This window comes from Dysidea avara, chromosome 11, assembly GCF_963678975.1.
Source record: "Dysidea avara chromosome 11, odDysAvar1.4, whole genome shotgun sequence".
Taxonomy (NCBI): domain Eukaryota; kingdom Metazoa; phylum Porifera; class Demospongiae; order Dictyoceratida; family Dysideidae; genus Dysidea; species Dysidea avara.
The window spans coordinates 5,100,094-5,123,369 of NC_089282.1; the positions used below are offsets into that span (position 1 = coordinate 5,100,094).

At 37.5% G+C, this 23,276-nt stretch overlaps 2 protein-coding genes across 3 annotated transcripts in view; one reads left to right on the forward strand and one right to left on the reverse strand.

Moving 5' to 3' along the window:
* Positions 1-14,931, reverse strand: part of LOC136237983 (uncharacterized) — a 39,182-nt gene extending 24,251 nt beyond the window's left edge. The window contains exons 1-4 of the mRNA XM_066028275.1: positions 14,803-14,931; positions 11,619-11,790; positions 7,970-8,114; positions 3,983-4,068 (exon numbers count right to left, since the gene is read on the reverse strand). Coding sequence (XP_065884347.1) covers positions 3,983-4,068; positions 7,970-8,114; positions 11,619-11,713 — 326 coding nt within the window. The 5' untranslated portion in view covers positions 11,714-11,790; positions 14,803-14,931. The remainder of the gene's footprint in view (positions 1-3,982; positions 4,069-7,969; positions 8,115-11,618; positions 11,791-14,802) is intronic.
* Positions 14,932-15,036: 105 nt separating this feature from the next.
* Positions 15,037-22,795, forward strand: LOC136238368 (helix-loop-helix protein hlh-2-like). Of its 2 annotated transcripts, XM_066028806.1 has the most exons (15): positions 15,037-15,311; positions 15,676-15,712; positions 16,885-16,976; positions 17,404-17,536; positions 19,412-19,488; positions 19,664-19,838; positions 20,274-20,440; positions 20,592-20,712; positions 20,773-20,816; positions 20,960-21,031; positions 21,096-21,230; positions 21,287-21,368; positions 21,495-21,738; positions 21,796-21,883; positions 21,945-22,795. In XM_066028806.1, exons 1-15 carry the CDS (start codon positions 15,267-15,269, stop codon positions 22,497-22,499), a joined length of 2,067 nt encoding a protein of 688 aa, XP_065884878.1. In that variant the 5' UTR covers positions 15,037-15,266; the 3' UTR covers positions 22,500-22,795. The 2 variants fall into 2 exon arrangements, with proteins under 2 accessions (XP_065884878.1, XP_065884879.1); XM_066028807.1 differs by lacking the exons at positions 15,037-15,311; positions 15,676-15,712; positions 16,885-16,976; positions 17,404-17,536 and adding an exon at positions 17,581-19,083.
* Positions 22,796-23,276: the final 481 nt, after the last annotated feature.

Genomic DNA, 23,276 nt, shown 5'->3' on the forward strand with positions numbered 1-23,276 from the left:
ATGTACATAATTACCTTGAAACCTCTCTTAGCAAATTCATTGAAATAAGGATCAATAACAAATATTTCCTTGATATAGTATTAAATAAGGATGTAGAATTTGATCACAAACAGACAATTTCATCTCTCAAGATATAGTTACAACAAAACTAGGCCCAAACTTCTTGGCAGCTTACAAACAGAAAAAGCAGAAATCACATGTTCAGATAATTAAATGGCACCCTAATGTGTATGTTAGGGAATCAGGTGGTTTAGTTTTGTGCCATATCGAATGGTAAACATTGTAGATAGTTTGTTCTCTCATTTCATAGATGGTTAAAGTTTGTTTTACAACAACACATTTGGTTAACAGTTGTGTTAAATGATGAAAGAAAAAAAGAGGGTTACTGGCCACCCACACAATTAGACAAGTGAAATACTTCTATTCAGTGTTGCATCATAAATACACTGTTTCAGGCACATGCACATCTGATGTTTGCCATGCATCACATACCCACGCACGTACGCACACCACTCCATGGCATAGTACACCCATGCACTACTATAAATATTAAGCTACCATATAGCCAACCCAAACAAGTACAACATGCAGCATACCTATAAACCCACTAGGGTAATATGTCAAAGAAACATCAATACCATACAATCACTGACAATCATGCTATGTGCAGCTACATATATGCAAACATAAATGAAAGAGAAAACACTTTATCTCATATAGTATGTTTGCAAACAGCTTCAGCCACCCACAAGACACAAGTTAGAATGTCTTTTGGTTACAGATAAAAAACATTTGTTCCACGTAGTGATGTTAGGATGTGAACCCTACAATGGCTAAATTCTCTGCCCACTGCATCCACCAACTATACGTAAATCGATACGAGCTTGGCTGCATCAAGTACACTCGTAGGTAGGTATTCACCAAGTCAGTTACTGCGTATTTGTATGTGAAATTTCATGTAGAAGTACATACTACTGATAGCTAAAATCTTATACCCTGAGATTATACAGCCACCAAAAATTTATAAGTATTTAAGCTGTTCATCATGATTACATTTACACTGTGTATTCAAAACTTTGAATTTCATAATGTGCTGCCATAAGTCTATATTTTATTATACATGGTGCCTGGCTGGGTATGGTATAGTGGGAAAGCAATGATTGATATTTATCACAAAACCACTGGCTGTATCAAAACATACAGAATAAAAACACACACACCACAAAAGAGGCAATGAATACGTAACAATATATTCTCTTTCCAATGAATTATATAATCCCACCAATGTTTTAAATTTTCTCTTCCCTTATACAGGTATGCGCTTCCTCAGGTAGAAGAGTTTCTTCTTTCATTACAATAAACGTCATGTATCTTCAAAGAAGAAATCTGTGAACAGTCAAGCATATACAAAGATGGGATCAAAAAGGATAGAAACCATCGAGCTTTCTGCCTTCCAAGAACAGAGCAGAACTTCATTTTGCTTACTGGACAGTTTACCTTATTTTATACATCTTATACTCTTTCTGCTTGTAACACACGTACAACAAATCGTTTCCATTGTCTACAAAGTAAAATTGGGCCATAAACAGGTACTAGGATGTTGACTGTCCTAAGGACAGGGCTAGTGCCCACAGGAGGGCATCATACGTACGTACATACCACATGGATACTGGCGTGGGAACATCAAGAACCATGTGAAGGGGACCCTCAGTTACCATGCCATTGTTCTAACCACTTTGACCACTGCGCACTCACACGCAGACAACACAAAACACAAGTTTTCACTACTAACATTAACATCAATTACACTTCAAATGTACACTACATGTTACAGTAAAGCTTGAATGAACAGTAAAAATCAACCAAAGAAATTTCATGTACAATATTACAAAAAAGTACAAGGGTAGTGGTCCCTGTGGTTTGAAAGAAAATGCAAAATTTTAATGGCTTCACAAAACCTCAGAGCCACTCAACCATAGCAATCAACAACATCTTGAACATAAGAATAATATGAATAATACTATCAGTCACAAACACATAGCAAAGTGGTTGAATAACTATATAAAGTCAAGTATCCTAGGTGATGTGGATGTACCTTGGTGTTTTCATTGCTAAGCAAGAGTCTGAAAATCTCACACTAGTCAAATCATTGATTTTAGTAACCAAATTCATACAAGGACAATTACTAAGGTTAAGCAAACAGTTACCAAGAATAATATGTCTTCTTGGCTGATAATCAGCTGATCAAATCAAAGCAAGGAAATGAAGCTAGGTCACACACTGAGTGTGTTCCTACCATTGTAGTGACTACAGAAAATTGTTGAATAATTACACAGTGATATATCCCCCAAATAGACATGACTGAGATTGTGTCTTTAATTTTGGGGATTTTAAAACATACACTAATTAGACTAATGATAACAAACTTTGACCTGTTTGATCCATACTGGAACCTTTCTATAACAGACCAAGAATTTTTGGCGTATTAAGTGCTGCAGCAAAGCAGAAAATGTAGAGTTATATTTTTACTCCTGTTGAGTCTTGGGAGAGACCTTATTACATGGTGATTACTATGAAGTGTCCTGTACCTTTGTGTGTAAAGTGTAAAGGAATTCATCATGTGTGAATTTACTGTAGTGTGAATGAATATGTTTCCACGTGTACAGCACACATCCATACTACATAATACTGTACGTATGCCAGCCTTTTAACTGGGAGGCCTGTACATTACAGAGCTGTGCTGCAGATGAAACCTCAGGGAATAGCACCAGTCCTGTAATCATGTCTCTCCTGTTAGTAAGATTTGAAGTAGGTCCCAGTATTTATATACTACCATTGCTCAACATATGCTAACTCACCGTCGTTTAACTATTCCATTAATGTAGCTGGGTAGCTGAATTGGTACAAGAAAACATTTCTTGCTCAAGCAAGCAATTACAGCAGCAGCACCAACAGAGCATTGAACACGGAACTTTTCAAATAAAAGGCCAAAGACCTACCTATTGGAATAATGCTACCATCTCACCACACACATGCAAGACACACACTATACACACACTTCCATCAACCAATTGTAATTCCTTGCTGTAATGATTTGTGAAGTTTTGGTTTGAATTAATGACTATCTTTTGTCTCTTATTGCACCAAATTTAATTCTCACATGATTGTGTGTTGTGTTATGAGCGAATCCACAGAGCTTGTTGAGTCCCAATTATCGGCATGAGGTAGCTTTTATCAGCGTCCTAGCCTTAAGAGATTGACACATTATTGGCAGACCATGCAAATTTGAGTGCAACTCCCTGGTGCCTCATTAACTTTTTGTACGATTTTTATAAAATGTACAGTCCTTGGATAACTCTTGTTTCACAGAAGTATTAATTACTAAGTAACAAAAGCTGGCTCCTGAAATATATATATATTTTGCAAAACACACGTGTTGCTGTATTGTTAGTTTCAGCCCTGTGTTACCTGAATCGCTTACTTTTGTTACGAGGGGACCCATTATAGAATCAATCTCCATGTCCATGCCCTGAGTACCTCTGGACCCTTCCCCTTTGCAATACGCCACTCATTTGTAACTTCAAAATGGTTGGTACAACCGCCACTTTACTGAGCATGACGTGGCGAATCCGTTTAACTCTTGTGCGTTAAAGTATGCAGAAGTTACAGCCATTCATAAAAACCTCTGTATACTCTGTAGTCTTAAAATAAATGGCACCTGGTATAATTGGCAACTTGCACTATGTACGCTACAAAACAAACAATCCAGAAAAATTCAACCAACAGTAACTGAAGGTTATCATGTTACACATACAAATTTATTACATAAAAAGTTTATCAATTTATTAACCATGGCAACACACAATTTACAGGCTACCCTTGACAGCCACAATGTACTTAAATGGCTTCATAGCTCAATTCCTGCCAAATGGCAGTGACTTGGCACTTGGCGGGAATTTTCCATTAGGAAGAAATGGCTTACCTTGTTTCAAGACTATCCAGTAACTTTTCTGCAGCTTCAATGGCTTTGCCAGGCTTGCCTGGCCCTATCTGGCGGTCAAAGGTGGTCTACAGAAAACAAGATGAAATCACTGACAGTTGAGACTGGACTTTGTACATAGAGGCATCAAGGATACAATATTGTATAATGGGGAAAATCACGTAAAGAATTGTGGAAAAGTTTGAAGGGATATGTTGTAAAAGTGAAGCCCTCCATGTTTGTGGCAAATTTTTTTTGACAGAGTCACGATGGAGGCTACATACATAAGTCAGGTCACTCTATACATTGGAATGCTCATATTGGCTGACCATAGTGACCGGGCTTATCTTACTGCAAAAAATAACCCAGTACTTGATATAATGTCTCTTAAATGATCCATCAAATTGACAGAATAGCATGCAACATGGTCAGCCATCGGTACATAACAGCAAGTAGTTTACATACATACACAAGCATAATTGATAAAGTTAGACCATTTTTTATTTGGTTGGTCATTGTGGATTTCTGGGTGAAAAGAACAAGTGGCAAGCTGAGCTCTGGAACCTTCCAAGCGGAAGTCACTGCACACTTTGTAATGTTGTTTCTAACCCATCTTGAATTAATAATGGTACGCCATGAAGTCAGACTTTTACACCATACATAAACCAGAACATTCTCAATCTTGTTGTAATGTAGTCTATCTAGTGTCCAGGGTTCAACTAAGAGTAAAGTTAGCCTCTATCAGGGATTTTTCTAGAAAATAAATTCAGGGGGGGCAATCTGAGTTTTTCAGAAATTGAGGGGGGGCAGAACTTAAATTAAGCTAAATTTGTTTTATTGTAGCTAGCTAGCTATTGACTAAATTTTATGATTTCAAATCAATTTATCATTGTTTCATCATTGGGCTGATTGATGCAGAGTTCAGGGGAAAAAATCATTTTCAGGGGGGGGGGGGGGGGGGGGGGGGGGGGGCAAAAATGCCCTCTCTGCCCCCCCCCCCCCCTAGAAAAATCCCTGCTCTATACTGACAATATATACATTGCAAAAGACCAAACCAAGTTATTTCTGTCTACTTAGGTATATCACCTAAACAAACGCATTACTATTACTGGCAAAAACAGTCTCACCGGAACTATAAGGAACTAGATCAGTCTACTGCATGCAGTGTGTATGTAGCTTTGAAGTAGTTTATTGACTGTCTTGTTGTCATTTTGACCTTAAACACATCAACACACAGAAGCCAGGGAACCAACTCCCCAAGTGAGCCACTATAATCCATGCTCCACTAGTTAGACTATATTCTAATTGGAACCATGAAATTAATAGTATTTACATTCATTACAATGTGTATATAAATATTACCACTGTTAGCATACAATGTAGTTGAAAGAATTTAGACTAACAAACAACCAATTGTCTGATACAAGCTACAGGCTGGAGTACTGCCAGACGTTATAATAGGCATATGCTAGGACATACTTGAGTCCAAAACAGGAGTGTTGTGCTAACGAATGGTCTACAGTAACCATAGAAACTGTCTGGATAACAGAACAAAGGTAAAGACAATATAACCATACTTGATCTTTGCTTTTTGCATACATATTTGTGGCGACTGTCACAAAGGTGTCAATGCTAGTAAGGGGCAATTATTAAGGTTGGCATGCATGCATGACTATATTTTAAAGGCCATGACATCAGCAAAACAGTAATGCACGTACCTGCATGTACAATTGTACATACATAAAAAAACGTAAGTACTAAAAAAGCAGCACATGTTTAAATGTACATTGCACACACAAATGAGGTTCATAGCATGTAGTTTTAGAACTTCCATCGTGACATTAAAATGGATGGTGCCAAATAAAAGAATTAAAACTTGGTAAATCCATGCAGATTCTAAGAACAGGAGACTGTTATGGTTGCACAATTTCTACAACATATACATGCAATGGATTTGGTTTCAAGGCTACCCATACTAGTTATACAGTATATAATTTCTTGTCATCCACAGTCATGAATGCTTTGCTAATGCTCACCACTTAGAAAATCCAAAAATGAAATAAACATAATACACACATGCGCATGCACACATTACCCCTCCCTCACAAACACACACGCACACACACACACCTACACATCACACGCCAGCGTACACTATCTATTCTTTATTAAACTGATCACTCACAGCTCTCTTCTAGTAATACCACAACCTAACCAAGCCTTATACCTCAACACAACACCAACACAACACCAACACACACTATCATTACTCCAACACTAAACCTCAACACCTCAAACACAACATTGTTTACTGTAAAAAATAAAAATAAAATAATGAATAAACTATGTTAACAAAAAATATATAAAAATCCTCATGAAATTAGCTAACCTCTTTACTGGAATTAATTAAACTGAAATGAATTAATGAAGTAAACAGATAAATGATTGCCAATGAATTTTATTACCTCATAAAGAAGCCTCACGTGGCAGTTGTCCTATATACACACAGTTTTTATTGGACTAATTTAGTACTATAGGACAAATTGTGTTGGCATTGACAAAGTGAATGTATTTCAAAGGCTACAGATACGTACCTAGATGCAAGACACACTGTGCTAACTTAACTATTCGTATTACCTATTTTTCCTTAGTCACAATACTTTTAAAACATAGCTAAGGTGTACTTCATAACCTCATCATAGAGACCACCTCACTACGTATACACTGACTATGTCAAGCAGGTCCTAAGATGTACTTCATGACCTCATTATGAAGACCACCTCACTATAGTGACCATGTCAAGTAGGTCCCAAATACAGCTAAGGTGTAACCCAGTACTTCATAACGTAACTATATACCAGGAACATTACAGAGACTGAGGTTATTAAAAAAAACACAGCGGAACTCTTAAACACCCTCTGTGTAAAGGACAATGTACTTTTATCTCTCTACAAAGCTTCTGGAATCCCATACATATTTGCCAATACAATTCTATTTCTGAAAATGGACAATCTCTTTATTCTGGTGTCAAAGTGGCTGTTATATACAAAGAGGTTTTACTGTAACACCAAACCAACCAACCAACATTGGGAAACACTCTGAAACATATATACCAGTACTGCAAAAGTTAAAACAGTTGAAGACTCCAACAACTTCACTGAAACTTCTTACACGGTACATTAGGTAAGGTGCTGATGGAGGCTACTGTATAATGCATGTGATCTCATTGTCACATGAAGTTTTGGTGATTTCGTTGGCCTAATTACATCACGGTTTAAAGTATGGATGTGTACACTATATTCAAAACAGCCATGTACTGCAGAAGCCTATCTTCAAGGACACACCCAATAAAAGTAAATACACATAGCCTTGTAGGAACCTTGTTGTTCAGCAGCTGCCATACAACAGTGAAAAAATGAGTTGGTTTATATTTTAAGTGCCCTCTTTACACAGATGCACTACACAAAAGTAAAAAGCGCAGCAAAGCCTCTGGCAGCCTAGCGAAACACAGCTATTGCCTCCCAACAAACCAGCACTGGGATGAGGAACTCAAGGATTAGTATAGAGGAGAGAGAGAGAGAGAGAGAGAGAGAGAGAGAGAGAGAGAGAGAGAGAGAGAGAGAGAGAGAGAGAGAGAGAGAGAGAGAGAGAGAGAGAGAGAGAGAGAGAGAGAGAGAGAGAGAGAGAGAGAGAGAGAGAGAGAGAGAGAGAGAGAGAGAGAGAGAGAGATGGCAAAACACAAAAGTTCAACAACGACCCCAACTCCAAGGATAGCTGGGCATTTGCTTCCACACCAGGTCATCATTATACAGCTGGGTAGACTGGAGCAATGTGAGTCAAGTTTCTTGTTCAAGCAACTTGGCATAACCGTGCATAAAACATGGAACCTTTTGATTACTAGGCTGATGCTCTAGCCACACACACGCACGCACACACGCACCCACGCACGCACGCACACACACACACACACATTACAACAAACATACATACCTTTTTAGCCTTGTATGAAGGATCTTTCCAGATACTCTTTAGCACATAGTAATAACGCATGTAATAAACATAAGCCTTCTCCTCATCACCATTCAAATGAGCATCCTTGGCATTCACATACAACTTGTCTGCAATAGCAATAGACCTAAAACAATTCACAACATGTTGTAAACTAGTGATGTGCAATATATCGATTATATCGATTATCGTGATATATTAATTTTTATATTGTAATCGTGATAAAAAAATCAATATCGTTATATCGTGATATATGATGGTGTAGCAATTTCATCAGAAAATGATGTTCAAGACAGTATTATTTTCTTTATAACAGACTTACTTGCAGAGGAAAGTGCATGTTAGGGACTACTTTACATGGTTTATACTCAAATACTAGCAATTTATTACCATGACTTCATATAATTTGTATATCGTGATAATTTATCGTATCGTGATAAAAGAAGGGAGCAATAATCGTGATAGGTGATATACAAAATTTGCCATATCGCACAACATGTTGTAAACAGTGCAAAACACTACATTGCTTGTAAATTTTACCTAGAGTGATACTAAACAACTAAAGTGGAAGCTATTGAAACTATTGTATGGTACAAAGACAATGTACCCTGTGTTTAACCACATGTAGCCTTTGACACAAACACTCAAAGGTGTAGGCAAATGTGAGTTCCGGCAACAAGGGAGAAGCCTTTCTCAGACAACCAAAATTATCATCTGATAATGTACACACTAGTTACAAAGTGTGCACACACAAGACATAGTTAGGACTATGTGACCAGCCCTAATGGAAATAAGAGAACTAAGAAGTTAAGCAGTAAACATGAGGGAAGATTAAACAGTAATAAATGGAGACATGACATGTTTGCTGGTGTTAGATCCGGTTCTTGATAGCTGCTAAAAGACCACAACAAAACTATGAGAATGTTATCAGAGCTGCTTTGGCTACACTAAAACATAACAGTATAGAAGTTCCATTGATAAATAAATACCACATTAGCCTGGTCAGTGATAAAATTGTGAATCTCATTGCCAAGCATCCACACCATATAAAAAGATTTGCCACATCGTGCAATGTTACACAGAAATGTACAACGAGGATTAGATGAAGGTTAACTGGCTGACCCTAGGCCCAGTTTGATCGAGCGTTGTGAAATTTGGAAGCAACTGTCAGTCAAATGGACATCACGTGTGGGCTAGAAAAGAAGCACACCATGACTGGTTCTGGACAGAGTGGGCACTGATGTCTGTAGAGGTCACATACGCTGTTGATAGAGGCTATGGATACGGTGCCCGCAGATTGTACAGTCATGAGCCTAGCACAGGGGGCAAATTGATAGATGGGTTTGTTGCCTTTACCGTCATAGTCAACGAAAGCATGTAAAACAAACATTTCACAGTAAACATAGCAGTGTGTTTGCAAACCAAAAATGTACTACGGCATACGTGATTTAATTGGCAGGAATCATATTTGATAATTTCATTACATAACCATATTGGTGGACTGCTGAGTTGTTCAGTACGCAGCAATTATTTCCCTCAACAAATACATAAAAATGCAGTGAAACCTTTAAGGGGGTCTAAAACCAAAAGAGGTTTCATTGTGATAGGGGGGTCTGGCCATACAGGCCCCGTGCACTGTCAGGGAAACTGCAGAAATTCAAACTATAGACTACCTCAACTACATATATACCAATGGATTCTTTATTGCACCCAATCTTGAGGTTATTGTACTCAGACAAATAGAATTTCAAGTACATAGATAAGGGCAAAAATAAGTAGAGCATCAGCATAGTAGAAAGTTCTCGTATGCAAATATTATGAACTCTTGCTAGTAAAATTAATTGTAGTATTAATTTTGCATACCAATTGTGTGAACCTTATAACAGCCATTGTACATTATCATGAGACAATTGCCAGACATTCTTTCACAAAATTACATTATGTATGCCATAGTTCCACTGTGAATGTTTCCGTTAATAGGAACACTTAGAAGTATTGTACGATAATATGGTCCCTATAAATGACCACAATAACGGCAAGCACGCAACTCTGTATATAAAGTCATCAGCACAATTTGATTTCTTGTGATAATTGGCGTTAAGTTTATGAATAGTGTGAAGTCATTATCAACACAAACCCAACGCCCTTCTTAATCGGACATGGTCACTGCATTTATAATGGATACACTAATATGTCTTTACTGTATACTGTATGCGACAGTGGGAATGTGTACCTTTCTATACAATAAATTAAATAAAAATTTAAAACTGATTCGAAACCTTTGAAAACTCCCTGGTAAAACACTAGACACTCCTGTATAATTTGTGTGCTTTGCATTGGATATTCAAACTTACAATTACCACAAAGATAAATTATAACATCAACAACTTTATACCATGACTAATGCAAAGCTCTAAGTAATATAGTTCAACCATTTGGAATTCTAAACTAACCCTTCAAATACAGGACGTGAGAGCAGGATCGAATTATCACATTTAATAACCATGATTTATCATATAAATTTTTGAAAGGTTAAATTTTCAAAAAATCTAAATCAAAAAATTTTCTTTTCGTAATTTATCAGAAACAGCTAGCTAGAGGACCTATATTAGCTATAGCTTAGAAATGCATGACAATCAAAGAAAATACAGCTATAAATAAAGTTCGAGTGCTACTTTATCAGTTATATAGCTGGCTATAGCTAGGCACTGGACCACTGGAGCACAATGGAAGCTATATCACGAGTGACACCACGAGTCTTGAAGCCTAAGTGAGTGAAATGATACCAGAAGGGTTAACTACTCATGGATTAATCCGCAGGCCACTCTGTGGATTATGGCCATGCAAAGTCCACCAAATAGAATGGTACAAGCTATGAAGGAGGAAGAGGTAACTAGAGTTAACTACTCATGGATTAATCCGCAGGCCACTCTGTGGATTATGGCCATGCAAAGTCCACCAAATAGAATGGTACAAGCTATGAAGGAGGAAGAGGTAACTAGAGTTAACTACTCATGGATTAATCCGCAGGCCACTCTGTGGATTATGGCCATGCAAAGTCCACCAAATAGAATGGTACAAGCTATGAAGGAGGAAGAGGTAACTAGGTATGAAAGCCAGATGGGTCTTTATCAATATCTATGCTGAACAATCAAACCAGCAAATTCTACTACAGCTACATGATGAATACAACCATTGTTAACTCCGTGAATCCTTCTAGTTAATTATCAACATAGTATAAAGAGGAACTATTTCAAAAATATTCTTTCAAACTTACAATCAAACACTCTTTTTTGACCTTTCGAAAATTTCCTGTAAATATCAACAGGACTGCATGTACTAAAGCATACATGGTGGAGGAAACTTGTACTATATATAAACGTTCTAAAAATAGCTAGTTCCAAACTATTGCAGATAAAAGCCATTGAACAGTTTTCTACAGAAAACCAGTTAGTCAGCTTATAATCCAAGATATCCTTATCTATCTACACAAAAGGACTTAAGACAATTGAAACCACTACAAAATCATTAGCCATCAATAAACCACGCAAGCAGGATAGATAGAGGATACTGAAAACACCATGTTCCCCTTTAAATGATACGTGCAAACAGAAAATGTGGAATCACTCACCCCTTAACGCTCCTCAACTGATGCGAAACGTCTGATGCTAACTTGTTCAGGTCTTCTGTGCTCTTTGCCAAATGAAGCGGCTTAGGTTTCGGCATGGTACACTTCTCAACTGGAATTAATTGATTGTCTTTTCAAATTGTCTACGCAGCTAAAACCATGTCCAAAAAACTACCTGAAACAGAATACAATACAATACCAGAATATGTAAAACAGTTAGGTAACTAGCATATAACATATGAAGTGTAATCACACACAGAATATAAACAACACTTTATACACACTGGAAACAATTGAGATGTATGGTAACAATTAAGAATTGTTTAACGACCATAGCTGTATGCTAACATGCAAAAAAACCTGACTAAGTGCATGCTAAACATCAGCTAAATTAATTCTCTCTTCCTTCACGCCAAAATAAATTCCCGAGACCAGTTCTCTTTGAAAATAAAGTTGCCTTCACGTGATTCAACATTATGTTGTGGAAACATGTGTCCTACAACTGTAGCTCAGTATTTAATATTTGCGAACTCTTGTTTTCACCTTGACTTAAAATATGCACTCTTTTCTCCTCTACAAACTTTCTACTTTGAAAATAACCTGCTATGCATTACTAACTTGTACAAAAGCATATGTTAAAACCTCTCAAAATAATGGATGCTTTCCTTGTCGTTTCTTAGGTACTATTTACAGTAGCCACAGGAAACATAGTGTATGTATCGTGCATGCAAATTTGAATCCAAGGTTAGACATGGAAAGAGATGTGAGATCATTTTTGCCCAACGCATGCATCACTTCTTATCATTACAGTGGAATACTGAGTTCCATTTCAGCATTTCACTATAACAACTGTTTAACATTTGTTGATCCGTTCTATACTTTATAACTTAATCAGTGTGAAAACAAAACCCACACCAAGACAGTTTAACAGCCACCCAGGAAGTAATAGTACCAGGGTGCCATTTAAGGATTAAAGACCAACCAACATAACAAGATTATGAAGTAAACATTATCAACGATTCCTGTAGATCACCCTGGGTAACAACAACATGGTATTCTATTAAGCTACATCCAATAGTTCATGTTTACGCATATAGCAACCACACACATAAAATTATGCTACCAAACTGGTAGCTGGTGGCAACAACTGCCATTTACCAACTACGTATTAGTCACCAAAGAGTTAAGTTTCTTGTGGCAAAGAACAAACTGTCCACCAGGTAATACTTGTATGAAGAGAAGTAGCTACTGTGGGTTCAACTGGAAGTAGCGTTTTGCATCCTCCAACCCTAAATCACCTCAAACCTTTCCTTCAAGCAGACAGTAAAAGACATTATCAGATTTAAGGGTTGATTTATATACTTTCTTTGGTGCTAATACTGGTCCATGTTAATAGTAAATTGACAATGGTAGTTTACTAGTGACAATAGCAATGGCCTACTTGTATACAAACATGCTCAATGTTACTGCATACGTGTACAGTTACAGTCTAACATTACACAAACACCAATATACACTATTCTCACCATACACATGTGTACTATGTAGATGTACTACGTACGTATGTACGCACAAACGCATGCACACACACACACACGCAGTCCATTTGAACATTGCGTAATGTGTATTGCATTAATCATGCAATATGCAATACACAGTACACAATGGTCAAATGGACAGAAAAATTCACAGCAAACGCAACACACACACATCACAGTATGATAACATAATATTACAAAACTTAGGTGGGTCCATCTCATTTTATGCTATATCAAACAAAAGCCTTAACAAACAGATAATGGAAGATGATTAAAATGCCACCTCACACATAATCACATTTATACATGTAGTGTTGTTTCTGAACAGTATGTCATCAATTGATGTGCATGCCACCAGACAACTTTCCAAATCTGGAACATTGTGGATCAAACAGCGCCGTTTCTGTTGCAGGTGGAAACCCCTTTATTCAAAAAATTATGTACATGCTTAAGATCATGCATTACTCAAAATTACCATAAAATCAATTGTTACAGAAAACAGCCATACATGTATGCATATCCTTTAATTCTCTTTCCGTGTAGGTGACCAGATTTGTGAAATACGATGTTCCACACATATCCAATAGACTATATGCATGGTCTATTTACGAAACGAAAAACGATCGATTTGCGTTAACTAGCAGCGTGCCTGAGAATTTTTGACGGTGAACGACTATCACAAACCCGATACAAAAGTGCGGTTAGCAAATGTGGCTCGAGCTATAACTCGCCACTAACACTACAGACTCAGCTCCTCTTTCCAACTACTATGCTATACAGGTAGAGGAATCTATCACTGCAAAAGAAGTACCCATTAGTGGTCTATTTTCTAAGATTCACATTTTTCTACGTACATTAGATTGAAGTCACTCACCATCGTGACATGTTAAAATATCACGTGCTAATAGAATGTTTTCAGCAGTGCATATAGTCTATCATAATTTGGTACTACAAATCTATTGTGCTGCTGGTGCCCACTGTCAACCAAATTTCAAGTCGCATCTTAAAGTTATGATTTGTAAAAGCCAGTAGATTTGATGTGTATGGAAGAACCCTCCTTATGATGGCAATTTTTTCATGATAGTTTTATCTGCCTAGTTACCAAACTGTACTCTAGTTTGTAATGGTAGAATATATGGTTTTGTGAAAGAATTATAATAAAAGATAACTGTTACACCAAGCACTATATGAATGCAGTACATCCTGTTTGGAGAGGCATCATTTATCAATACAAGGGTGTTACGTGGCACAATTTTTTCAGATAAGAGGGTGTTACAGCTATGGCAATAGGAATATCTCACCAGCTGGCATTTTACAACATTTGTTATACTGTTGCTGGGCTATTTACAATGCAAGGATTCTTACTGAAGTACATTTAATTGGATTTCTGAGTGAACTAATGAAAATCTATTGTAAATGAAAGCTATTGGACACTAGTTACACAGAAACACATTTAATGAATTCCATAACGGGTTAGAGGGCATACAGAATTATTACCATGGCAGATTCAGTGGATACTCCAAATAATGCCCGCCATTAATTTTACGTACAACTTTCTACCAGAAAAGCGTCTTTAGCGAACGTTAAATGTTAACAATATAACATATATTATCACAATACTAAACAATACTGAATGAAAAGTAACATACCTACATCTGTAAAATACGTCAACTTTCCGCACGTGACCAGACTAAACACTAACACGTCAATATGGGATGCCAAGCATAAATTTGGTTAAATGGAATGCGCCAAGTTTGGCTTAATTGACTAAAGAATTCAATCAAAACAACCGCACGCGCTTGTTTACCGCTACATTGCGGTTTGACACATTCTTTTGTATGCAGAGACTGTGTTTCCGGTTTCTTCATGAGCGTGGGCTCGTTAATAAGCATTTGTATGTTTTCGACCGCTGCTATTGATATAAAATCAATATCTTCAACTTTCGTAGGCAGTATATAATTCCCTTGTGCCAGTCAGCCGATAGGCGTGATCTAAAAGTTCAAAACTCACGAGTCGTACGTTGAAAGCGGAAGTTCCTCGACTTTTGTATTTTAATACCCTGGGGATTAGCTTGGAGACGATCGAGTGATAGTTGCGTGTGTGTTGAAGTGAAATGAAATTTGGATCAATTGGTACTACATCGCCTAGCACCGGAGAAGTAAGAAGATTACTTGTTATTGTCTTATAATTGGTCTATATTAAATTTGTATTGATTCGAATGATGGCTTCTAGAAATGGTATCGCGTCTGGCGATTGATATTCTAGTACCATTTAAGAACAGTTCAACACGTATACACGGCTTGTTTAGTTTACCGCCCTCTTTGTAATTTGACCTCTGATGATTTTTTGTAGTTTGTGATAATGCGTTTTGTTAATCATATAAAACGTTTAATTGTTCAGACCTCCCGTCCAAAATTTACACCCTTTCTTTAGCCTGTGATGTCAACACTGTCTAAACAAGTGTTAATCAGTGTTAACAAGCTATTAATTCTTTGTAATGATGATTGTTTGATCATTTGTAGATAACAGCCGCAGGCATCCCAAATATGATATCTTCAAGTAAGAGAGTCTAGTGGAGTGTTTGTGTACCTGTACATGTACAAACATGAACATATGTATGTGTGTGGTGTGTATCGTGTAGTCAAATGGGTAGAGCATCAGATGGGTAGAGCTTCAGATTCATGAAAGATCGATGCCCAGTTATGCTGATGTTGTTTCCTTGAGCAAGGCACTTTACTCACATTGCTCTAATCTATCCAGCTGTATAATGGAAGCCTGGTGAACCATGGAAGCAGCCCAGTACCTGGGAAAGCAAATGTCCAACTGCCCTTGTCTCGCTAAGTAGTGTTGGGTAGAACTTCGGGTTCCGTGGCCTCTCTCTATGTGACTTGGACAGTCCTGTGGGTTACTAGGTGTACAAGACAAGTGTTTGAGTGGTGCACAGGCATCCCACGTTTATATAGCAATAGCTGCAAGAGTCCTTGCTTTGGCTTTGTATTCTGTGTGTAGTATGTGTTGTGTGACTGTGGTATGTAGTGTAGTGTAGAATAGTTTATGTTGTGTAGTATTTAGTCCATTTGATTGATATGTGGCCAGTACACATCAGCTAAAGGTTTTGCTATTTGCTTTGCTTTCATGAATACATTATGTGTGACTGTGTTTTTTAGTGTTACCAGCCACATTAACATGCCTGCAGTTTTTCAATTATTGGTTTAAATGATTTGTTTACAGTTTGTAGTTATTGGTTGAGTGTGTACTGTATCAACCTATTAGCTGTAAACCAGTGGTTGTTGTAGGGGAATGTGTTTGTGTATGTGAATGTGTGTGGTTGTTAGTATGTTGGCTAACAACATCGATATCAACCTATAATGTGTCCTAACATAGAGGTCACCCATGGAATACCGTTTAATGTCCCTATAATATAATGTAATAGTAGATCAGTGACAGAAGATTCCTCCATATATAGTAAAGTTTTTAGAGGTTTTCCCAATGCCTGTAGTTTCTATAGGATGGCAACTTCATAATTTGTTGCAGTAATTTTATTGCTTGTTGCAGAATGATCTCATTGTGTTTATTGTACCACCTTAGTCCCAGTCAGATCATACCACGACCACACACTCTAAACAATATCCCATAAACAGCTTGCGTACATCCTCAGTTCTTGTGTGTAGTTTGTGTGTGTGTGTGTGTTTGTGTGCATAAACCACTGTTTGTTTCTTTTTCCTCGATAGTGGCTGATGGTACGTGTCCACCAACAACATCCAGTTATACTGTGCTGTCAGGCATCAGGGCTAGAACGTCAGCAGATTCACAACCGGTTCAGGTAAAAATTCCTTGGCAACATTTTTTTTTCTCTGTGTGTGCTGTGATGTTAAGTGATTCACTTGTTCCCTTTAGCGTTCCTCACCCACATCTTTCACGATTTTGATAAACAGTCATTGTGGACGCTTTTATTAGCATAATTTTTCAGTTAGAAGTCTTGATGTATATTATTGTCACCTGAGGCTTATGTCTATAACGTTGCTATTTTCAGTAGCAAAAGTCGCTTTTATGTGGGATAAACTCACAACATGTTAGAACATCTTAGGCAGATCAGAGTTTTGAGTGGGGGATATAGTCCATAGTATTGTTCATAGTTCCTTTGATATCAAATGTGTTTGCTTTTGTTGAATGTAAAACAAGTGGATGAAGGGGGCATAAAATTGTCGCACTTCTTTAGTAACTCTCAGTTCTGCTATTTTTGGTTGTAGATGCATCGTACTGCTTCTGCCGAAGTGATGCGGTCAGTAAGTGTTGCTGACAAACGACGCCACTCAGGCACTTACTATGAACTGGACGGTGCTGAAGACAAGGCAGACTCCATATGTGGATCACCCACAAAGAGTGAGCAACAGTGATGTATTTGTAATGTTATCATATCTCAATAGTGCTATGGTATTGTTTCCTTAGGTCTCTCTATAGGAGACAGTGTATTAAGCATGCTATTATTATTTTTCTATGTAGTAGGTCTCCAGAATGCAGTGTTGTATATTCTAGTCTAGTGATTTCATGGATGAGAAACTTGTACGAGCATAAACCTAATACTGTTGTTAAGAATCTTAGCCATCTTCTGGAGAGTGTCATTATAGTTAGGTAGACTAATATTACAATGATTCTAAAGTCTGATTACTTATGGGATACAGTTTAACAATGGCTCTAACTGTCTCTTGTAACTAAGTTACATGTACAGAATTCATCAAAAGATTCATTTATCACAAATCATGTCTGGCAATCTTATGTCCTTTTTAATGATGTGGGCTAAGCTCTTTGCTAGTTTTTATTTTCACCCACCATCTCCACTGCGTGTTTTACTTTCCTTTTGCCGACCGCGTGCCAGGCATCCAACAGTTTTCGATGGTACTGTCTTAGTTATGCAAACAACTCTATGCTATTAGTTGTTGAAGCAGCCATGCTTGATGGTAACCAGTGACCACATGAAAGCCTTATGTCTTTTGTGACACACTATCAAAGGAAATTATCTTATGATCTATGGCCTCATCCTGTTTAGGTCAGAACCTCAACTCAAATAAGTTTTATGAATGGAGTGTGTTGTTTTTACCCCCAAGTTTCCTTGCTTACAGTGGAATGTAGCTCACTTTACTTATTTCATAATAATCTATAACATGTTTCATTTCGGTGGTTTTTATAACATATATGCTTACAACGGTTGTTAAGATGTCCCATTAGAATATAATTACAGCATACGTTTTACACTAGCTTATTACTTAATTGAGAAATGCCATCTTAACTTTACTAGACATATCTAACTTACTCAGTTTTTGCTGTCTTCCACCATATAAATCAGTCTGTAAGTTAAGGGTTTTATTGTGTCTACTTAGTAGCCTTATTATCAACATTCACAGAATCAAGAGTTTCGTGTGCCTCTTGTACAGTATAATGCTGACCACCCTGTTTATTTCTCAATGGTGTTGCTTGTTAAGTAATCCAATTACAAATAGAATATCTCACAGAGCACATTAGGGTGTATTGTCCTGTGCTTAACTCAATTTACAATGTATTAAACTCTAATTGGCTGACACATATTATTGAGTCTTGCAGAAATGATTTTAAGTGATGTCAACTAACAAATTGTAATAATGATTTGACAAAACTTCCTTAACTAAAATTATTATCACATGAAGCAGAGCAAACGTATGTTTGCTGTAGGTAAGATTCTACTCCAGGAATGTGACAGTGAAACCTTAGCAAATATGACACAGTACAATGGCTTCTTTACACAGTATAATGGCTTCTTTTCCCTGCCTATATATGCTGTAGTCTTGTCTAGGCTAGTCAGTATAGCCTTGTAAGCTTGTAGTGAGTGTTGTTGTGTAAAGTTTGTGAGAAGGTTTGCTCTATGAAGCTACTATCTACAATGGTGAATGAACCAAGTGAGTTCTATTGTACTAGTACCTTACAACCCTGCTAGCTATATGAAAGCATTCCTCTATCAGTCTGGCTATAAATTAGTTGAGATAACTGTTACGCATTCTTCACTATTGGTTTTTTAATTGCTGTCACAGAGACTATTGCTGTATGTTTGTTGTGGGTTGAAGAGAAATTCCCGCTAATATTGCAATGCTAGCTGCTTGTTAAGGTTTCTGGTTAACCTGGTGCACCTTATGTCAACTGTGTGGTCATGTAGTTCAAGTGTAGTGTACAACACATTAGCTATACATTGCTATGCACAGCTCTTTTATGGTGCTTTTCTTGATGTAGTGCGCAAGAGAAACTCCAGTGGCAGCGTTGGTGTACCTGGAACAAGTAGTCCAAGTGAAATTGCCACAGGCTTATCGGTAAGTTATCAGTTAAAGCTACCAAGTTTTGTAACATTGCAAAGTCTTTGCTTTTTGTCACTTAAAAGTTATTTGTTGTTTAGGCTCTTTTACTATTTGAGAAATTGAGTAGTATTTTGTAATGTTTGCAAAATCTGTGGTAATGTATTGGTACAATGTAATTGCTTCCTTACAGACACCTACTAGTCAAGCATACACATCACCGTCCATCGATCTTTTCCCACCGCCTTATCGTAGTCCTGGTCCAGCCAACACTGCAGTCCTGATTAGCCCATCTGCACAAGACACTAATCTTGTTCTCGGGGGAAATTCAACCATCCAATATGCTGATCCACAGTATCTGCCAATTGGTAAGTGTGCTACAGAGACAGAGAGACAGTCATAGAGAGAGAGTGCTGGTGCATTTTGGGGACCTACATATGTCATTAGTTCCATGTATGCGGAAAACCATATTCCTTGCAGACTTGGTCCTATTAGAGAGAAGCCAGTCAAACAGTCATACCACAAGAATGTTGTACTGTACAAACAGTACACAGCTAGATTACCAGCCAGCCTGTAGTTGACAGGTTTCTCTACTTAAAGATACTTGCTTTGGTTTCTGTATTGCCCACTGATAGTTGAAGATGCTGTGATTGTGGATTATAAAATATCTTTTTGATTAACAACCACTCTGATAATAGGATTAAAGTTGACTTTCAGTTTGTCTGAGTATGTGTGTTTTATACCAACATTACCTGTTATGTCATTGAAGAATAACTTCCATTATTGTTCTTGTTGTGTTTCAGGTGGTGATGGGACACCATACATTGTTAATCCTCAGACTATGATGGTAGCTCCAATGCATGCAGCTTATGCTAACTTCCCTCAACAAGCTGGTGCTCATTTCCAGCCACAGTCTCCAGTATATGCTCCACAGGTGATCCACCAAACGATGATGTTACATGATCCTATGGTGAGAAATTCATAGTAACCACACAATGATGTAGCTTGTAACAAAATTCATTACTTTCTACAAGAGGCCATAAAGATAATAGTTCACATTCTTTGTTTGTTTACATTTCATTTACGAGTAATTGAGTTTAATTGTGGATTATTCTTTGTAGTTATGCGTGCAGCAGCAGCAACCATCTGCCCCTGGAACTGTTCCACCATTGCTGGAGTGCTATGATCCTCCCCCGTTGTATCCTAACAAGCCAGTGATGTCTCAATCGTCTTCCACGCTAAGTAAGTCCAAGAGCCCAATGTAAGAACAGGTAACTGATTAGTATATATCTTTTTGTTTAGCTTTGTCTCACCAGCCTCCAACGCAAGTCTCTTCGCCACTTAATGTAAGAGGCCATAGATAGTTTAATGGAATTTTTTATAATTCATTGCATTTGTGAATACCATTAGTATTGTACTCCTACTTATGCTTGGGATTGTGTAGTTTCCTGGATTTGTCTGTGATAATGTGTGATTTCATATTTGACAGATGTACTCTCCAGACGTATGCCATTCTGTGGCAGATTCGTGGCAGAGACAGTCTTCAGAATCAAACCAGCAGGTATGAATATATTTCTAATACAACAGTCAGCACTTGACATAATGGTATGTGTTTGTTCTATTAGAGTATTGAGTTAGAAAATGCACTATCAATCTTACAAGATCATGTGAAGACACTGGAAGATGATATGAACCCTTTCCACTCAGAGCAGTCTGCAATTATTCCTTCCCCAGAAGACTATCTCCCTGATTCTCTACCAGTAAGTACTCTATTAAACATGGTCTTGCACATTGTTTTACTGTTCCATTGCTATAGCCCCCTCCTGCTACCATTAACCCAGAGCTGTATAGCAAAGCAGAAGGAGACCAGAATTCCTGCCAAATGAAAACACAAGATGGTACATAAGTGTTATTGTACTTACATCTTAACTAATACATAGTGAACACATGCTCACATAATTAAATGGCTTCATTGATAGGCCCAACATTGTGTTTATAATATTTGTGTTATGTCATATCCTCAGTTACCAGTGCCGCATCCTGCAGTGATCTTAGCAAAGGTGTACAGACTAATGGCAGTGGTACAACTACAGCTGCTGGCTCTCAGACAAGTCTCAAGATGACCAGACAAAGTAGTGCTGGTTCTACCAAACAAAGATCGGGAGATAAATCATCTCGCAAGGGAAAGGATAATCGATCAAAGCTGCACACTGAAACTAGAGTACAGAAAGAGGTAGAAAGACGCTCTTGTAACAATGCCAGAGAAAGGTGAGTTATCACTAATACACAAACCAGTTCAATATTAAGATGATATTGTGTCTACAGAATACGAGTGAGAGACATTAATGAAGCCTTTAAAGAGTTGGGAAGACTATGCACCACTCACCTACAAACTGATAAAGCCCAGACGAAGGTATACACATTATCTGGGTTGCATATGCAGTGTTGTTGATCTGAGTTTTTCATCTTTGTAGCTTTCCATCTTGCACCAAGCTGTGTCAGTTATCACCAATCTTGAGCACCAGGTGAGGGATCGAAATATAAACCCAAAGGCTTGCTTGAAACAATCAGAAGATGGAGAGGTAACTACCAGCGGTGGAGCTCTACAAGATGATCCTTCGTCCTCCAGCAATCTGACTCCTTCCATCAATCAATCAGATGCCTCACAGCAATTTTGTTATAGTCAACAGAAGTTGGAGCAACAAGCAAACAGTTCTATGGTCACAGCCGGTGATGCATCAACTTCCTCAAGCAATCTAAATTCTCTTGTCGTCTCGGTAATTGGCCAGGACAATGTCACACCTTTTCATTATAGCCAAGATCAACAAAACACAAGCGATAATGCATCATTAGCTGCTGAAAGACGTTCGTTATCTGTGTCATCGTGCGACAAGATACCTCGTAAACATGATAGTCTTATTAAGAAACAGTCTCACAATAGTGGGCAACTAAGCCCAACTCTGAAACACAAGGGAGTTAATCTAGAAGACTTTGCACTGCAAACATCCCCCTCACTAACAAACCAGTAATGTAGAACTTTTTTTTTTGTTTGTATGTTGTGTTTTTTTTTGGAGCTTTGTAATTATTTCAATTTTGCTATATATCTTATTATTTTTTGTATATATACTAAATACCTCAAGACAAATGGCTGACATTAACAAATTGACTGACATGGTTTATAACACATCTTTGTATTTAACTGACCGACCTGACACTTACTGACCTGTACAGCAGTATAATATAATATTAATTTGGTTGTTTATTTCTTTTTGCTGATGAAAATTAATCACTTGTGTAAAAGAAATTGTGTTTATTACTTGTAAAACATTGAGAGGGTTTTATTTAGGCAGGTGGCTGCATTAGGTTGGCAGATCTTATAATGGCCAACAAGCATGTGTATAGACCAGCAGACTTACTGTATACACTAACTCACTAGCTACGGTCTCTGCACATGTGCATGGTCATTAAACAGATTTCATAGATCCTTGTCTAACTTACAGTCAAGTAATATTCATAATTCTCCTGTACTCCATATTAAATAGAAACCAAAGTTATTGCTTGCGTGCAATCAAAAGGGAATTGCACAGAAGGAACAGATCATGCAGACATTATTCTGAACAAAACTATGAACACCATGCATGCATGTTGTAGCACTTCCTGTCAATAGCAACATACATATTCGCTTAAACTGTTAATAAGAGCACATATTTTAGTTAGCACCACATGCTCACATAAAACATTCACCTGTAACTTAAGAGTTTGACTATTGATGACGAAGGGTTCTACCACTGAAACATGACCGTGTT

Coding starts and splice junctions, on each gene's coding strand:
- LOC136238368 (XM_066028806.1), top strand. CDS start 15,267: ATGAAATTTGGATCAATTGGTACTACATCGCCTAGCACCGGAGAA. Junction 16,977..17,403: donor CAGATTCACAACCGGTTCAG/GTAAAAATTCCT, acceptor TTTTGGTTGTAG/ATGCATCGTACTGCTTCTGC. Junction 20,817..20,959: donor AAGTCTCTTCGCCACTTAAT/GTAAGAGGCCAT, acceptor CATATTTGACAG/ATGTACTCTCCAGACGTATG.